The 17,532-nt window shown below is 44.5% G+C and overlaps 1 protein-coding gene across 1 annotated transcript in view; it reads right to left on the bottom strand.

The window, feature by feature from the left end:
• Positions 1-15,722, bottom strand: part of BICD1 (BICD cargo adaptor 1) — a 170,837-nt gene extending 155,115 nt beyond the window's left edge. The window contains 2 exon segments of the mRNA XM_018080702.2: positions 15,512-15,649; positions 15,651-15,722. Coding sequence (XP_017936191.2) covers positions 15,512-15,649; positions 15,651-15,722 — 210 coding nt within the window.
• Positions 15,723-17,532: the final 1,810 nt, after the last annotated feature.

Raw genomic sequence — 17,532 nt, 5'->3', positions numbered from 1 at the left:
CTCAATTATGATGTCACATTCTCAGCCATACTCATCTTCACCATCACCATCATCATCACCAGCTGCCAGCTTCCTGAAAAAGTCAGGTTTGCACTCATTGAAGGAATAAGGGGTTTATTAGTAGTAAAAAATTTGGAGCCACAATGTATGTCTTGGATACCTAACTTTAAATTTCAAAGCCATTGACGCCTTTTTTTAGCAGAGCTCTGACAAGGATACAGAGAAGGTTGTGAAAGAAGTCTCTGGAGGCCTCTACAGTTCAGCTTTCTGTACATATGAGGAAGAAGGTGGACAGAAGGAGCCCTCAGACCTCGATGAACCATGTTCCTTTGTTCCTTACATTGTACTACCACTGCTCACTGGGCTCATCTAAATGGCAACCTGTGGGCCAGACACTGCCCCTCCTGCAAAGGGGGTGAAGAACAGCTGTTGAAGGACTGTGATGTACCAAAGCAACCAAATGCTTTATTTCACCTTTAGGCCCAGCTGCCATGTGAGTGAAGGCAGGATGCAGAGTCACCACCATCTCTCATACACCACAACTGGAAACAAGAGCCTACCTCTTGCAGCTGCAACAGCTGGATCACAGTGACGGGACAGCACAGCTGATTCTTTGTCTACCATATGAGAATTGGGTGAAGAGCAACCAGGGAATCAGTAATTTGCTTTGCATGATTTTGCTTCTTTTCCCCTTATTAAAAATATCAACAGCTGAAACCCACTTTTAGTGAGAAGAGTCTTTAATCACACAAGGGTCCAGTTGCATAAGAGCTTGATGTTACAACAAAAGATGCACAAACCAGTGAACCATCTGATGATTTAGTTTTGGGATTTTCCACCACTGCCTACACAAACAAAGCTAAAGGTTTGTGACAGCTGCTTGTGTTTCGATTATCTCTTTCAGGATCTCAAAGTTCAAAACCACATTCTAGAGAAGCAACTGGCAGAAGGAAATTATTTCTAACAGCCCATCCACAGAAGAGGCCTCATTTTATTATTAATTACTCATATTGCCATAGGACCTAATTGTCCCAGCCAAGAATAGAGGCTCACTGTGTTCATTCAATACAAACAGGCGGGCAAGGGCAGGCCTTGCCCCATGGAGATTGCTCTCTACAAACTCTCAGTCCAAGTTCCACATTAACCATTGCCAGCTCTGCAAGAAGCCTGATCTAGTGCTCAATATACCCCATGAGATTTTAGCTGGACCAAGCTCCCAAAGAACTGCAAAAGTCATGTGTCACGGATTTAAATGAAGATTTCCCTCGTATTCTCATTATAAAGGACATCCCACATGCTGGGTCTCAATACAGTAAAGCCTGACATTTAACTTTTCCCCAGGCAGCAACAGAAACAAGGAGTACTTTGTGGGATGAGGCTACCCACTGACAGCAGGCAAGGAGAGGCGAGATGCATTCTTTGCAGGGAGAGGCAGCTGGAATTTGGTCTCCCCCCACCCACAGTGAACAACCAGGTGTGGGGAAAGAGCAAATTAAAAATTAAGCATTTCAGCCTGTAGGGATTAGTAAATGCTGATGTGAAAATCTCAGTCCCAGCAGAGAAGAGTTGTGGTTCTGAATGGGTAAGTGGGAAGGCGAAGGAAGAGGGTTACAAATAGTGGGATGGCAGCCAGGAGAAGTCAGCTTCCAAAGGGGGAAAGAGCCAAGTAGAAAGGGCAGCTCGGGGGGGATGTACTCTGGGATGACCAGAGTATGGGGCAAGGGGACCACAAAAAGACAGGACAGCCCATAGGAGGCAGGATGCAGAAGAGTTGCTGATGGTCTCTAGTGACAAGGGCTTTACCACTGAAATGGTGCCAAATAATGAATTAGGAAACAAAGGAATTTTATCTAAGTTTTTCATCCTCATTTTTCTTTTAGTTTTGATTGTGTTACAGTAGCAGAACTACCAGCAACATCATTCCTAAATGGCCTTACTGGTCACACTGGCACCAGTGGGAGACACTGCCAGTGCACACCCTGGTCAGTGAGCACAAGGCAGTTGATTGCTTTGGCTTTCTGGTTGACCGGCTTTTTAAAATGGAAGGATTTTGGAAGATAAATGATTGGACTAGATCTGAGAAAAATACGTGTTTTCCTTGTGATTTAGCCAGATTTACTATGAAATTATGGCTGAACAGCCTATCCCTCCACAGCTTCTGAACCTCTATTACTCATCTCTAAATTCCCCATATTATTCCTTAATAGCAAATCCCTGACAAAGTTCTCTATTTCCACTGTAAATTCCCTAATCTTCTATTTATATGCCTGAAACTCTTTGTGCCAGGCATCGCAGAATCCCCAGGTGTTACTGTCACGTAATAAATAACAATTTATCCCACCCTGCTGAGACTTAATGTGCCAAACTGCAGCTCAGGAAACAGGCAGTACTCTCATTTTTCAGAATGTTTCCACTCTCCCAGAATGTAGTCTGTTCTGTCACAGGGTAACAAAGAACTAGACCTGTTTACTAACTAAATTACCTTTTAATAACTAAAACTGACTAACGTTGATGTTTTCATGTGACACCTGTCAGACACATTATTTCACCAGTCTCTTTCTGCTAAAGACCCTGACCAATGTCAGTGACCACTGAGGCTGGATGTGATACCCAACCCTCTGGCAGCAGCCAAGGTCGTGCTGACTCACTCCCTCTGGCTTTTCCCTGCATCCATCCAGTGCCAGTGCTCTGGTAAGTGCTTGACTATTCATTACACTGCCACTTGCAAAGCTGCAACTCCTCTCTCCACAGATAGCACAAAGCATTGGACTGCAAGCTCCTAAAAATGCTGCTTATCAGAGTTTGGACTCCTTTTCAAGTGGTAGATTACTTTCTGCTACAAACATAAGTGATTGCAGGAGAGGAATGTCTGCCATAGGGTTTTGAGGCAGAATTCAGGATCGCCTTTCCAAAACCCATTTCTTCAGAGTAGAATATTTAAGAAGCACATCCTTGAGTAACAGCAACAAAGCAGCAGCTGTCAGTAGCCAGCCCAGCATCAGCTTGTGGTGCCTAACTCAAGTTCTTACTCATTAAGAAACCATGGGCCACATTTCAAGAAGTATCTTGCAAACAAGAAACCTTCACAGAATAAAAAGTGTACACAGGATGGTCCTTACCTGTAACTCTTCCTGTTACACCCAAGGAAAGGCTTATTTATACCCAAACAAGGCTTATATGCTCATTTTAGGTTTAAGTGTCTTCTCATCAGTCTAATCTACTACAAGAGCAAATTCAACAGTCATAAAAACATAGGCACAGCTCTGAATGTCTCTAACAGCAGCCCAGGGAATTAGTTGAACTACTTTTCAAGCACCAAGTGCTAAAACTATAATCGAGGCAACACTGCATTTTCTGTTCTTGAACCTACCCACAAGCAAGAAGACAAAAAATACTCGAAATCACAAAACATGAGGCATGTTAAAATAGATTACATTATGCTACATAGATAGCAGAAATGTTTAAAGACAGAAGCCTAAATGTGTATCCCAAGATCTACAGTGGGCAAAAAGAAGTAGGTTTCAATATGAGGTTGGTAAGTCTGCTTAATAAAGCAAACCCAGTGTTTTCCATGAAAATTAAAATACAGACTTCAGGGACAAAATTCCAGGTAACTAAATTCAGTAATTCAATTCTATTCCTTTAATATGGTTTTCCTTTTGGGAAGACTAAGCACCTAAGAATCTATAGCATCATTGTAACTTCAAATTTGGAAAAAAATGCTATTGCTGAACTGTGTTGCTCCAGATTTGCTACTATTTTTACACAGCTGAGCTTACAGCATCTTAAGTGAAAGTTTTGTTATTATCAGATGGCAACAGTCAGACCTTAACTGGCAGGAAAAAAAATAAAAGCTTACCTAATGCCCAAGAAATGGAATTACCTAATGCTCAAAGTAATGCACTCCTAACGGACACCATGTGACTTCATCTCCCTTATTGGTATACACAGACAATTATATCCCATCTAACTACTGTTTCTCTTTTATATATATATATATATATATATATATATATATATATATATACACACACATATATATGATATTATATCCTCTATTTCACAGAGCAGTCCTTGTTACCATATCCTTACAATTTACTTGAAATTTTGTCACCAAGGGCCTAGATTTATGACTGAGGTTTTATTGATTAGTAATTGATTCAGTGCACATTTTTAGCTTACTGCAGATGGAAGATACATGTCGGCTTAAAACTCTTTCCTTCAGATTTCTGCTGGGTTTTGTGCTTGGCTGTGGTGGGTTTTCTCCCTTGTTCTTACATATTTGGGCTAGCCAAGTACATACACATGATCAGTTACTGAAGCTCAGCAGAATTATGAAAATTCATTAAACTGGAAGAGTAAGAGCACATCTGAGACACAGTAATTATAGTTTTGCCAGTTCTCCCTTCTTTAATGGGAAGTTTATAACACATTTTATTGCATGCATCTTGATGACAGTGCTGTTTGCCAGAAGGTGGAGGGCAGAGATTCAAATAAATCATTGCCCCCCTCTTACCCACATAGCCAGGACTTCAGCACTGGTCTTCAAAATGACCTTGAGGTACAACCCTGAATATGGGGGTATATTGTTAAGAGATGGCATTCTCCACGTGTGATGCTTAAATCAAACCTTTCCTAACTGTTTGTAGATGGGAATTACAAGCAGTTATCAAAGAAAGAAAGAAAGGACTGAATGAGAAAAACTTTTCCTACTCACCTAAAAAACCCCCACAAACTTGACTTTATTACTACTATGAATTATATAAATTACAAGCTATCGGGAGCACACTTTTAGTAAGAGGAATCTCAGATTCAAGTTGGACAGTAGTTGTTAAACATCTTGGATTAGACATCAGATTGAGAACCAGAGGCTATATCTACACAGACACTTTAACCCAACTGTGAACTCCCCATGTGCCTCCATACCAAATGCTCCAGTTCTCTTAAAACTCACATGCCAAAAGGTTGAAAGCTCTATCCTTCTGGACAAGGACTCCAGTGCATCTTGCCTTGTGTGTGTGAGTAGACAACACTCCAGTCCTGAGAAGACAAAATCCGAATCATGCTGCATTCCTGTTCGGCCAACAGCCAAGTTTTATAAATGAATTATTTCAACCAAGCCACCTGTTCCTTTTGCCTGACCCAAATTCCTATCTTTATACTCAAAAGTTTGCTGATCTTTTTCTGTCTTCCTATCTGAGCTTCAAAACTGCTGGGAGCTGGGTTTCCTCCTCTAAGTATCCAAAACAGAAGTTAAAACTGCAGCTGTTAACAACTTCCAGGCGGGAATTAGCCATTAGTCAGTGATGACAAACAGCACTTCGCAGTTCATTCGCAGTACACTGACATTTAAATCCATCCAGAGTGACTATGGGAACCAAGGAAAGGCTGTTTGGTGCTGACAAACTTCGGAGTGCATATCGAATGCATGGCACTGCCCCTGTTAACTGTGTCACCTGTGAGTTCTGAGAGAATACGAAATAAAAAAAATAAACAAACACAGAAAAAAAAAAAAAACACCCCAGGAAGGAGAGATGAAGTTTATATAATTTAGCTGAAATGTTCCCAGAGGTGATTGACTGCAGTGAAAGGCGACTAACTCTGGTAACTGGCCAACTCTGGTAACTGAGGATGTCTTTTATGCTTCTTGGTTAAGCACAGTGTTATGTATCTATTACTGCTAGCACTAGGAAACCACTTGCTGTGTAGATGGATTGAACACAGTGCAGAGGTAAATTAGGTCTGATTCAAAGGAACAAGGGTGATGGAGAGGGTATGGCAGGACTGTGTGGCTAACTGGCCCCATTCCCCATGCTAATCACAAGGACTGAGTGCATTATCTAACCTCACTGGGCATTAGTTCTCTTGTTAAATAAACAAACAACCCCATAAACCATACAGCAAGTTAGAAAAAAAAAATTAGTTTTGTAAAGCCTTATGTAAAATGTGCCTTCTTCCTATGCATATACACAGCCAATCCAATTTTAAAGCTGCCCTAAAAGTGATCTTTCCAAAGATGATTTTAATGGTGAGGCTGCTACAAAACAGAGCAGACAAGTCCTTGGTTGTTTCATTTTCAGTTCATTTCTAAATGTTTCAGAACATTTCTAAATGTTTCTAGGAATCCCTCATGTCTTTACAATATATGAGCATGGCATGGAAGGTCTAGTCTGCTAGAAATGGCCAGATTTCCTACATTCACACAATGACAAAAAGGGTCTTTAATATAAAAAATTCAGCAGCAAATGAACACTAACTAAGATAGAGGACAAAGACCGAAAAAAAATAAAGACTTAAAAGTATATAAACCATCTTGGACAGGAGACAAACACTGTATAAGAATGAGGCAGAAAATTATGGGCTGCAGATAGAGAGAGAGGAACCCCAAGAGAGATGAAGAAAACGGAATTGGATGCAGTCTTACTGAAAGCCTTTTGCTGTTAATAGCTCTCACAGGTCTGTCCCAAAACCATATATTTAGGACAGTGACCTGCTTCTTCTTTTAACTACTAAGTTAATTAAACTTTGATAGTGAAAGAAATTCAGAAACATAAATATTATAATCTCAAAATTATTTTTAATATTACCCTCTGCATTGAAATAGAGTCCCCAGTAAAACACTAATGTGCAACCTAGCTTAATTTCTACCTGCCTACTTCAGCTTTAGACACCTGCCCTTGCTCAGACACATTTTTCACCTTCTGACTACTCCTAACTACTTCCATCTGTAACTAGTCTGGACTCATGGACTGCATTCACAGTACAGCATCAAAAATTGCTGGTTTCTCCTCATAGTCATCTGCTGCTACTGATGTGAGTGGTAAAGGGACAAAGGGCACATTCATGTCTCTACATGCCATACCAATTCCTCTAAATTAGGAAAATACCCTCTCTCCCCCTACATAAAACAAGAGTGTTGTTGAGTTCACAGGGAAGTGAGGCAAGAAGAGGGCTATGAAAGTCACGCCACAAACGTAAGACAGTTCAGCAGAAATGGCATCCTTTTCAATCTCTGCCATTATAAATTAAAATCAACCCTCCCCCCAAAAAAGTACGGTACAGAATTCTATTAAATTAAACATTATCCCCTCAGGTATCAGACAAATATGGAAGGGAAATCCATAGCAAAGGCAACTGGGCAGCAAAGCCCTACAGCGTAGCAGAGACATGAGGGATGCAGGAACAAGCAGGGATTCGGATTTTATTTCCATTGTCCATGTGGAAAAAACACCAATGCAAAAACATGAAGAAAAATGAGGTGCTGAAGAACAAACACATTCGAGCTCATTTGAAAAACTCAGCACTTGTTCAAGAAGAAAGCTCTTTTTCTAGAAGCCCTCAATACTGCCAGAAAAATACCTGATCTTGCATGTATTTTCCTCCAGCTGCCAACCGCATAAGGTATATAAAAATTGCCCAGGTGCAAATTTACTCTGTCCATCTGACTTTGAGAATGCTCCCCATTTTATTATGATGAATGTTCACAAATTATTGTTTTATGCCAAATCTTATTTTCTCCACCATTGTTTTGCCCCTACTTGCACTTTCAGTAAAGCCAGGTGTTCAACCTGACTGCTGTTGTGCGCACAGACTGCACACACACCCCTGAGAAAGAAAATCCACAATGCAACACAGAAGGGAAGGAAAAGTATTTCAACTAAAGGAAGTTATTTTTTAAAATCCGTTACAAAAGGCCTAATTCCAAACAGATGTGGACCTTCAGATTAAAATCTCTTTAGTGATCCCTAATTTTACATTCTTAAGCCTTAGACAGGAAGCAGCTCACAATAATAATGCCTGGCTTACCCAATAACACCTCAATCAGTCATATTAGATTTGGTACTAATCCAATATTTTCTAAAAAATCTATGGAAAATGTACTTTTCCATGACATAAAATCCAGTTGCAACTTCCATTTCTCTCTGAAGAGTTAAACCCAGATGACTGATTCAATCAGAATCTCTCAGATAGAAATGGATTTCTTTGATGAAAGAAAATAATTTAACTATTGGGAGAAAACAAATTGAAGTCTGTTTATTTTGTGAGTACGTGAGCCTCCACTGTTTAAAGCTGACCATCACTGTTTAAGGGCTGGCTATTATAGGAGGACTAATATTGCATGTTCATCTGTACTGGCTCATAACGATACAATGCAATTACTGAGAGCAAGTGGCAATACAGGTCCCTGAAAAAGAAACGGTTCATCTACATTTTTCTTTGCATCCTGCCAAAGGTCCAACAATAGTCCTAATTTCCCCTAAGATGATTTCAGCTGCTTATGTTTTCTGTAGGCTAATGCACAGGATTCATTTCCTCTTAGAGGAAGCAATCCTGACATAATTCGATGAGCATCTCTCTTAACATCAGTACCCGCTTAAGCAGTTCATCCTGTCCCTCTCTTTCCCCTGCATTCATTCCTGACTTTTAGGCAATACAGGTAAAACAGTTTACAGGAAGGTATTGTGAACCAGATCATTTAACCAGCCTGGGTTACAGACAGCATACACCCCTTCCTCAGTTTTGTTTGACTGAGGTTAGTTTTCTGCCCTGGTGTGACGGTATGAACAATGGCACAGTTGAGAGCCAAAACAGAGGCAGGAATGACAGGGGGAGATGTAGGATTGTCTTGTCAAGAAATGAACACATCAAACTACACCCTTAGTAACCCCAGATCAATGCAGACTTAATGACAAGCCAGAAAATATTAAATTCAAGCATGAAGTGAGGCTATGGGTCCTCTGATGGTCACCATTTCCAGGCACCACGCTGTTACGTATTGGGTAACTCACAGCAAGCTGCTACTGGAATTTAACCAGGCACAGTGGGCATCCTCAGAGACTTTGCTTTGCTTAAGGTCCCTTGCTATCTACCTCCTTTTTTCGCTAGTCCACATTCATCCTCTCAGCAGGATCAGCTCTGAGCTCAGACCAGGTTCCTTAGGGTTGTATCCAGCTGGGGCTTGGAAAGTCCCATGAAAGGAGACTGTACAGCCTCTGCAGGCAACCTGTGGGACTCCCTGTGCTCATGGGGAAACAGTTCTACCGTCAATCCAGTCTGAAATTCTCTAGTTTCAATTTATGTCAGTTGCCTCTTGTCTTCCCACCATTCACCAAATGATAGAATGGGTAAGGTTGGAAGGGACCACTGGAGGCCATGTGGTCCAACCTCCCTGCTCAAGCAAGGTCCTGTAAAGCACATTACTCAGGATTGTGTCCAAACAGCTTTTGAATATCTCCAGTGAGGGAGACTCCACAATCTCCCTGGGCAATCTGTTTCAGTGCACTGTCACCTGCACAGTAAAAAAGTTCTTCCTCATGGTCAGGAGGAATTTCTTGCATTCCAGTTTCTGCCTGTTCCCTCTCATCTTATTGCTCAGCACCACCAAGAGAAGCCTGGCTTCATCCTCTTGATATTCTCCCTTCAGATATTTATAAGACACTGATGAGGTCCCCTCTCAGTCATCTCTTCTGAAGGCTGAACAAGCCCAGCTCCCTCAGTCTTTCCTCATAAGAGAGATGCCCCAGTCCCTTAATCATCCTCCTTGCTCTCTGGTGGACTTGCTCCAGGAGCTCCTTGTTTCTCTTGAATTGAGAAGCCCAGAACTGGACAGAGCACTCCAGATCCTGCCTCACCAGGGGCAGGATCACCTCCCTCGACCTGCTGGTAATGCTCTTGCTAATGCACCCCAGGATAGCCTTGGCCTTCTTAGCCACAAGGACACATTGCTGGCTCACAGACAGCTGCTTGTCCACCAGGACCCCCAGGTCCTTGTTTGCAGAGCTGCTTTCCAGCAAGTCAGCCCTCAGCCTGCGCTGGTATATGAGGTTATTCTTACCCAGGTGCAGAACCCTGCCTTTGCCTTTGTTAAATTTCAGACAGTTCTTCTCTGCCCACCTCTCCAGCCTGTTGAGGTCCTTCTGAAGGGCTGCACAGCCCTCTGGGGTATCTGCCACTCCTCCCAGTTTTGTGTCATCAGTGAACTTGCTGAAGAGGCATCTGGCCCTTCATCCAAGTCACTGATGAGTAAGTCACCCAGTATTGACCCTTGTGGGACACCAGTGGTTACAGACCTCCAATTAGTCTCTCTACCATCATCGTGAAGAGCCTGGCTCAGTCATCTCAATAACCTCCTTGTACGTATGGACAGGCTGCTGCTGAGTCCCTCAGAGCCTTCTCTTTTCCAGGCTGAACAAGCTCAGATCCATCAGCCTCTCCTCACAGGGCAAGTGCTTCAGCTCTTGACTGTCTTTGGTGGTCCTCTGCTGAACTCAGTCTGGTTTATTCATGTCTTTCTTGTATTAAGGGATCCCAAACTGGATGCTGTTTTCTAGATGTGGTTTAACAACTGCCAGTTCAAAAGTGATAATCACTTCTCTCCATCCACCAGCGATGCTTCTGCTACTAACAGTCCAGGATGCTGATAGCCTTTCAACGTGAGGGCACACCACTGTCCCACATTCAGCTTGCTATCCCTCAAGGATCCCTGAATCCTTTGCCACAGACCTGATTCCCAGTCAGTCCCCAGCCTGTAATAACTGAATAAAAGATTTGCAAGCTGCTGCTTGATTTTGCAAAGGCATTCCTTCTAAGTGCACATCCCAAAATGAACTGCTCTTTCAGTAGCAGGGTATGCCCTAGAGACAGAGGTAGTGTTGGCTGGACTCTGGAGGAGACAACAGTGCAAGAGAGCACCTGAGTACAGTCCCTCCAGGTCTGCAGGTCCCTCTCACCCTTGCCCTGCCCTCACGGCCTTTCTGAGTGACACAATGTCAACAGACCCCAAAGACAAAGTGATGAGATCAGGATGACATGCTGAAAATGTTCAGCCTCATCTGACACAAGCCCACAGACACTGTCGCTGGAAGGAGGTGTAAAGATATACTGAGATGGCATCAGTTCACAGCTCCCAAGCTCCATATTTGGAACACATTCAGCTTTGTGGAGAATTGAGAACATCTCAGTGGGATTTATGAGCCACTTCACACTTTCCTAAGCATCCTGTGATGTAGACAGGTGTGCAGAGCAACCATTTAACAGGACTGTATTTGGGATAGGAAGTCTCCCCTTCTTCTGCCCTTTTTGGATCCAGAGAAGTCCCACCAAATGTGCACTTCAAAGATGGATGAGGCAGAGGTGATTCAAGCAGTAGGAGTGTGAGAGGTTTTGGGGGAGCTGGTGGGGCAGCATCACTTCAGAAGAGAGAAGAGATGGAGCTTGAGTCACCTGTCTTAAAGTAGTGCAGGGAAGAGCAGCCCAGAAAAGAACCTGCCAGAGAGGCCTTCAGCTCTATGCCTCAAAAACCATTTTCAGTCACAGACCAAGAATTGCTTCTGGAAGCCCTATTAAGTAGTATTGTGAGTAAGCACTTCACAATCATTGATACAACATTTCTGTGAGGTAAAGAAAACAAGGACCTGCCAAGGATAGGGCTACTCACCAATAGCCTGGTTTCCAATAACTTACCAAGGATAATTGTGTTTAAAGTAAAGCAAATATCAAACTGCATCTTCAGCCTGTAAATCAGATAGCCAGTGCTATGTGCAATCCAGTGGAGTTTATCTCCACAGAATGAAATACACAAAAGCCAAGAAGCCAAGGGAGATATTGCCTAAATCAGTCAGTCAGAGAGGGCGTTAAGGAGAGGAACTTGAGGATCTACTCAGCTGCTATGTTTATGATTTGATTCCCAAAGAGAAATCTTTGCTAGGATTTCTCAGGCCTAACTGTCTTGCAGAGTTGGACACCAAAGCTGCCTTCCATCCCCATTCTATCATGACTAAATGTGACTGATGTTTGTCTGCTTTAAAAACTTTATGGGCCACAGGTGCCCAGTAGCTAATCAGGGAATCACAGAATGGTTGAGGCTGGAATGGACCCCATTGCTCAAGCAGTGACAGCTACAGCAAACAGCTCAGGCAAGAAGATCAATTTGAAGCCATTTTACACTTCTTTAGAAGAAATAAAACTAACAACACACATTATTCTTTCAGCAAATGCAATTTGAATATGTAAGAACACAGATAATAAAACCACTAGAAAATCTTTTCCATAAAATATGCTGGTAATAAACTCCCAACTCAGCAAGACAATGAAAACAAGCTACCTTCAATCCCATGAGTATCAGTCTCTCAGTTCTTACAGACTGCAGGTTAAAAGGTATATCTGCTAAAGTAACTTTCTGAACAGGGGCCCTAAAACTATAGTGTTTTACCAAAAGGCCAAAATTGCACTAGACTGAGATGTAATTGACTAAAGTGGAGAAACATCATTTTTAGACAGAAAAAACAACAAACCCAAGTCCTATGAAAATTAATCAAGCTTTAAATAATAATAATGTTTTTGTAACATAAGTCAATCTCATGGCCCAAAACATCAAAGTCTTGGGCTAAAGCAGAGACCTCTGAATACAGCAGAAGAAACATCAGAGGTTACTAAAACAATTCATATTGCATAGTGGATAGCATATACCCTGTACACGAGTATTAATATTTAATGTAATAGATTCCAATTTGCTTTTACATCAACATCCTATAATGGCCTTACGCTCACATCACATTCTCCAACAATGGAAATTATCATATAGCTGAGGTTCTGTATTGCCATCTATATGGAAAAGGACTGCTGAAGTTCACTGGAGCTTTGGATTGCCAAGGAGCATAAGAGAAGGCTTCAGATCCCAGACGGGTAAGCCATGGCTGAGTAGTTAAAGACAGGCAGCTCTGTTTGCTGAGCAATAAATACAACGAGCTCCTAACAACAGAACAAAATTCAGTAATGAAACAGTTAAAAAATAAAGTCTTGCCTCAACAAAACTTAAATACAGTAACTGAATCTGCTCAGAGAAGGTCTGCAGAAGGAGAGGTAGTAGTCCTGACATAATCCTGCCCGCCCTCTTGCACCTACCATTGCTCATGAATGGACAAACTACTTGTTTCAGCACAAACTTGAGGCCCAATTTCTATACCCCAGTATGACTTCAGAGAGGCTGCAGATGTAGCGAGGTAAGAGCAGGGGCAGAGATTCCTGCTGGGAAGTCTTCCCAGCTCCTGCTAGTCAGTCAGTCAGTCATGGCATTTGATGTCCTGCCACTGGCCAGCATGTCCTTGGTAGGGCTTGCTGGAGTAGGAACACGACCCTTCTCCACACATTTTGGACAGAGCTTTAATTAAAAATAAAAGCTGTTTTCAGATGACTTCTGCCACTTTGAGAGCTTTCAGACAGAACCCTATAGCCCCCAAACCTACGACCCCAAGTCTCCACAACAGTTTGCCTGAACTACCTGAATTCTGCCTCACTAGTGTCATAAGAGGTGCCATCTGTTTGTGTCTCACCGTCATGACTCTGACTTGTGCTGACAGAACAGGCATAATGGAGGAGGTAACACAGAAGCTAGAAAACAGATTACAGCAATAAGAAGGGCTAAGAGCAAATTCTGCTTCACAGGGCTGCATGCACAGTAAGAATCTGTGGTTTCTGCTATAAAGGTTAGAAGCAAGAAATAAAAAATCTCTTGCAGCCTAGGTGGGGGATGGAAACGCCCTACCTGCTGCTAAGGAGAGCTCTGGAATTGAGAGCCCCAGGTCTGGACTGGAAACTGGAGAGGCTCCACTCTTGCTTAGAATCAGGCAAGCTACAGGATTTCTCTTCTTCCTGTCTCCATGGATATCCCCATCAGTATCCCTGCTGTGGTTGGCACAGCATGAAGGCACAGTCCCATGAGATACATTCTGGGCTGCAGAGCATGCAATCCCATTGACTTCAAGGGCAGGTAAGCAGGAAGAGAGTTTGTGCCCATCTTTGATTTCAGTTAACCGTGTGGACTCATCCCTCTAGTTTAATAATTTCAAGTCAATTCCTTGCACTATCCCTTCTCTCTGTGACCATGTGCACCCATGTGTGATCCTGGCTTCTGATAGGACTTCTTTTGTACATGCTTATGATGGGGTAACAGCTAGCTGCAGCTCTGCTTATCTCTTTCTTCTCCTTCTTCTTCTTTTTTTCCCTAGAAATCGCGTTGCCCTTTTCCCCCTTAATTCTGTTCCTCTATTAATGTCAGGTCATTTCAAATAGCACTGACTTCATGCCAGTTCAAGTTAGGTATCTCTGTCGCTCAACCTGTGATTACTGGTTTCAAAGTCCTGAGCCTACTGCAAAGGCTCAGGGGGGTGGGGAGGCAGAGATCAAGTTTAAGATCAGTAGGTTTTTCTGAAAAACAGCTTTATTCTTCATATAGAAAATATAATGTTCTCAACTCTTCTGGACACTGAACCAAGTCTGTAGCATAACTCATTTACCTGCAAGTAAAATGAAACCTTTATTTTATTAAAAATACTTCCAAAAGGGCATCAGTCAGTATTCTAAAGAATATATTCATATATAACCTAAATTTTTAAGTGGCTTCCCTCAATATGGATTATGTTCATGGTTTCTAACAGAAATCTCATTAATTCTAACGGAATTTCTACATGTTACATATAGCATAATTTTTTTTGTTGAACAAAAAGATACATTTTAAATTTGGGAGAGTATCTGCCTGGTACTTTTATCTTCTCTTTACAAAACACGTAGCCAGTTACATTCTAAGATAGCATAAAAATACCATGAAGTGTAGAGCTGTGAGTGCTGCAGATGTGTGCACGCACACCCCTTCTGTAGCTCCCGTGTATGTGCACCATATCAATCTCAAGTTACTTCCCTTAATGATGAACACAGGAACAGTGACGATTTTTCAGTCATATTTAGCAGAGCTGAACGTTAAGGTGTAGCACTCACCTACTTTATACTTCAAATGTTACAAAAACACATTTAAAAGATCACCTCAAATCACCTCTCCAATCAAGTCTTTTACCCTTTCAGCATGACGCAGAAGTTTAATTTCCACTGATGGGGGAGTGACCTGGAGACTGTTGTACGGTTACTTCGCCTCCCTCCTCCCCCCTTAATGGCAGCGGTTCCCCTCACTGCCAGAATAAAGCGGGTCTATAAATAACTTCAAAAGGAATTGTCTCTCTCCTCACGCACTGCAGACAGCTGTTTACACAGATCCCGAGTCCTTATACAGTGGGTTTGCCCAGCTCTCATCCTACGGGCTGTTTCATCTCCTCTTCCTAAAAAAAAGCCTTGGGTGATGCGATGGAGGTAGGACCTGAGGGACCCTCCACTGCCGCAAACGCCTGTTCCCAGAAGTTGTGGCTGCCGGCGGCAGGGGATGGAGCGCGGCCCCGGCCCCGGGGAAATTTCCCAGGGCAAGGGGTTTGCGATCCCGTGTAATCCGTCCTTAAGCTCCATGGTCCCGGCTGATCCTCGGCCCCGGGAAACCCCTCCTCCCCATCCCACGAACCCCGCAGCCGCTCCGGGGCCCGCACATCACCACATCTTTGCCCGCGCACCTGCAGGGGGCTGGCCCGGGGCCCCGGGGAGGGACGCGCGTGGGGCGCCCCCGCACCTGCCCGCACCCGAGACAAAAGCCCGGGCTGGCTCACCCCAAAGACAAAAGCCCGGGCTGGCTCACCTCCTTCAGCTGCTCCAGCTCCTGCTTGAGGCCGTCATACTCCGCCTCCAGCTCATCGTACTGCTGCTTGAGGGTGAGCTTCTCCTCCAGCACCACCAGCCCGTACTCCGCCGCCTGGTTCTTCTCGTGGGTCGTCTCGGGAGAGCTCCCGGGTTAGGCGCCGATTCTCGCTCTTTAGTGGTCCGCGCCCTGGCACCTCCTCCGCAGCCATAGCCCCGCCAGGCATGCCGCGCCGCGGCGAGAGGCAGCCAGGGGCGGCCGCGGCCGAGGGCGGCACGGCTGGATCCTGGGGCGCGGTGGGGACCGGGATGAGGATGAGGATGACGCCGGGGTCGGAGCCGGCCTGGCGGCAGGCCGCCGAGCTGCGGGGGCGTCCGCCCCGGCACGCAGCCGCAGTCCCCTCCGCCCCCCGACCGGCTCCGCCCGGGGCGCGGCGAGCTCGCGCTCCTCCCCCGGCCCTGCGGCGGCCCGGCGGCGGGGGCGCCTGGGCTGGCGGGCGGGCGAAGTGGGCCGGGCGAGCCCCCGCTGCCCGGGGCGCGCGCTGGAGCCGGCGGTGGTGGCGAGCGGGTGCCTGGCGCGGAGCGCGCCTATCTCCCGGCGGCTCCCGGTCGAGATGCTGCTGCTGGCCCCGCCTCTTTCCGCGGCGCCGGCCACCGCCGCCTCCCTTCCACACGGTCCCTCCCCTGCGCTCTTTAAGATGACAGCGTCCTCAGGTCTGGCATTCCCGCCGGGAAAGAAGAGGGGAAGCGGCGCTGAAGCGCGGTGGCACCGGCAGAGGCTCCAGGAGCGGTGGGTGCCGCGGGAGCCCGGCGCCGATCCCGCCGGGATGGCGGGGATGCGCCTGCGGGGCTGCTCCTGCCCGGTGCCCCCTCCCCGCCCCTCCGCGGTGTCAGCGCCTCTCGGATTTTCTCAGCGTGTTGCAGCCGTGGCCACAACATCAGCGGCGGTGCGGGTAGAAATAGAAAGGGAGATGCAGCCCAGCAAACTGCGGGAGCGGGAGGATGGCCTCAAGTATTCCCCTTGCTATTGCGGGAAACTGGGAAAGAAGAGCTACCTGCTCCTTTCCCTTTCCCCGGTGAATGAAGGCACATGGGAATGGTCACGGGAACCTGGATGCGAAACAGCAGCGGGGTCGGGGCTTTGGGCTAAGGCCACTCTTCCATCACCATTAGCACCAGGTCTCTGTGCCACTGATGAGACAGCGGGACAAAACTGATTCAGCTCAGACGCGGTCGCACCATTGTTTCTCTGTCAAATTAACCGGAGGACCTGATGCATAGATTATGTCAGTTTTATGCTGGCTTTTTGCTGGCTGCAGAAAGACAGATGCTACTTGTCCAGCATAAAATTAGAGTGGTGCAGACAGACAGTAACTGATCTCATACAAAGCCTGCCAGTAAAAAGTTAACACACCAGATTAGGGGCATTTTACATATTTGAACTGGAAGAGTGATTTCATCCAGGATCAATGTCATAATGTACCATGCCATAGCTAGCTGGTTTTGGTTTTTTTTTTTGGTACTAGGATTCTTAAACTCAAATTTACTGTTTCTTCAAACTATGGCCTGCAAACCGACCTGAATTGATATTGATCAAGTTTTGCTCTAATTACTAGCAGGACCTGTTTTTCACGTTTTAGAATTCTTTTTTTTTTTTTTTTTTTTTTTTTTTAAATATTAGTTCTTTAAAGGTTGGCATTTGAGTCAGAATTTCCAGGAAAGGAAGGTGGGTTTTTAACATAGAAGTTATGTCTAGAAGATAGATATCACTGCCCAGCAATGCAGTGCTGTATTGGAAATCAAAGACATAGATTCCCTTTCTTGCTGACCTGAAAATGCAGTTTTAAACAGGCCACATACCCTTTATACTGTAGCTTCCCCATGTCTAAGAAATAGGTAGAAATGTTTAGACTTCTCAGCACAGTTCTTTGAGATCTGCAAATGGAAGCACTAACACTAGTTATATAACATATGCATCCAGTATATAGCATATATCTATTTCATAAATATATGTGCATGCGT

Source organism: Manacus vitellinus, unplaced genomic scaffold (assembly GCF_001715985.3).
Source record: "Manacus vitellinus isolate BGI_N305 unplaced genomic scaffold, ASM171598v3 scaffold_5_pilon, whole genome shotgun sequence".
NCBI lineage: Eukaryota > Metazoa > Chordata > Aves > Passeriformes > Pipridae > Manacus > Manacus vitellinus.
This window is presented reverse-complemented; position numbering and strand designations above follow the sequence as displayed.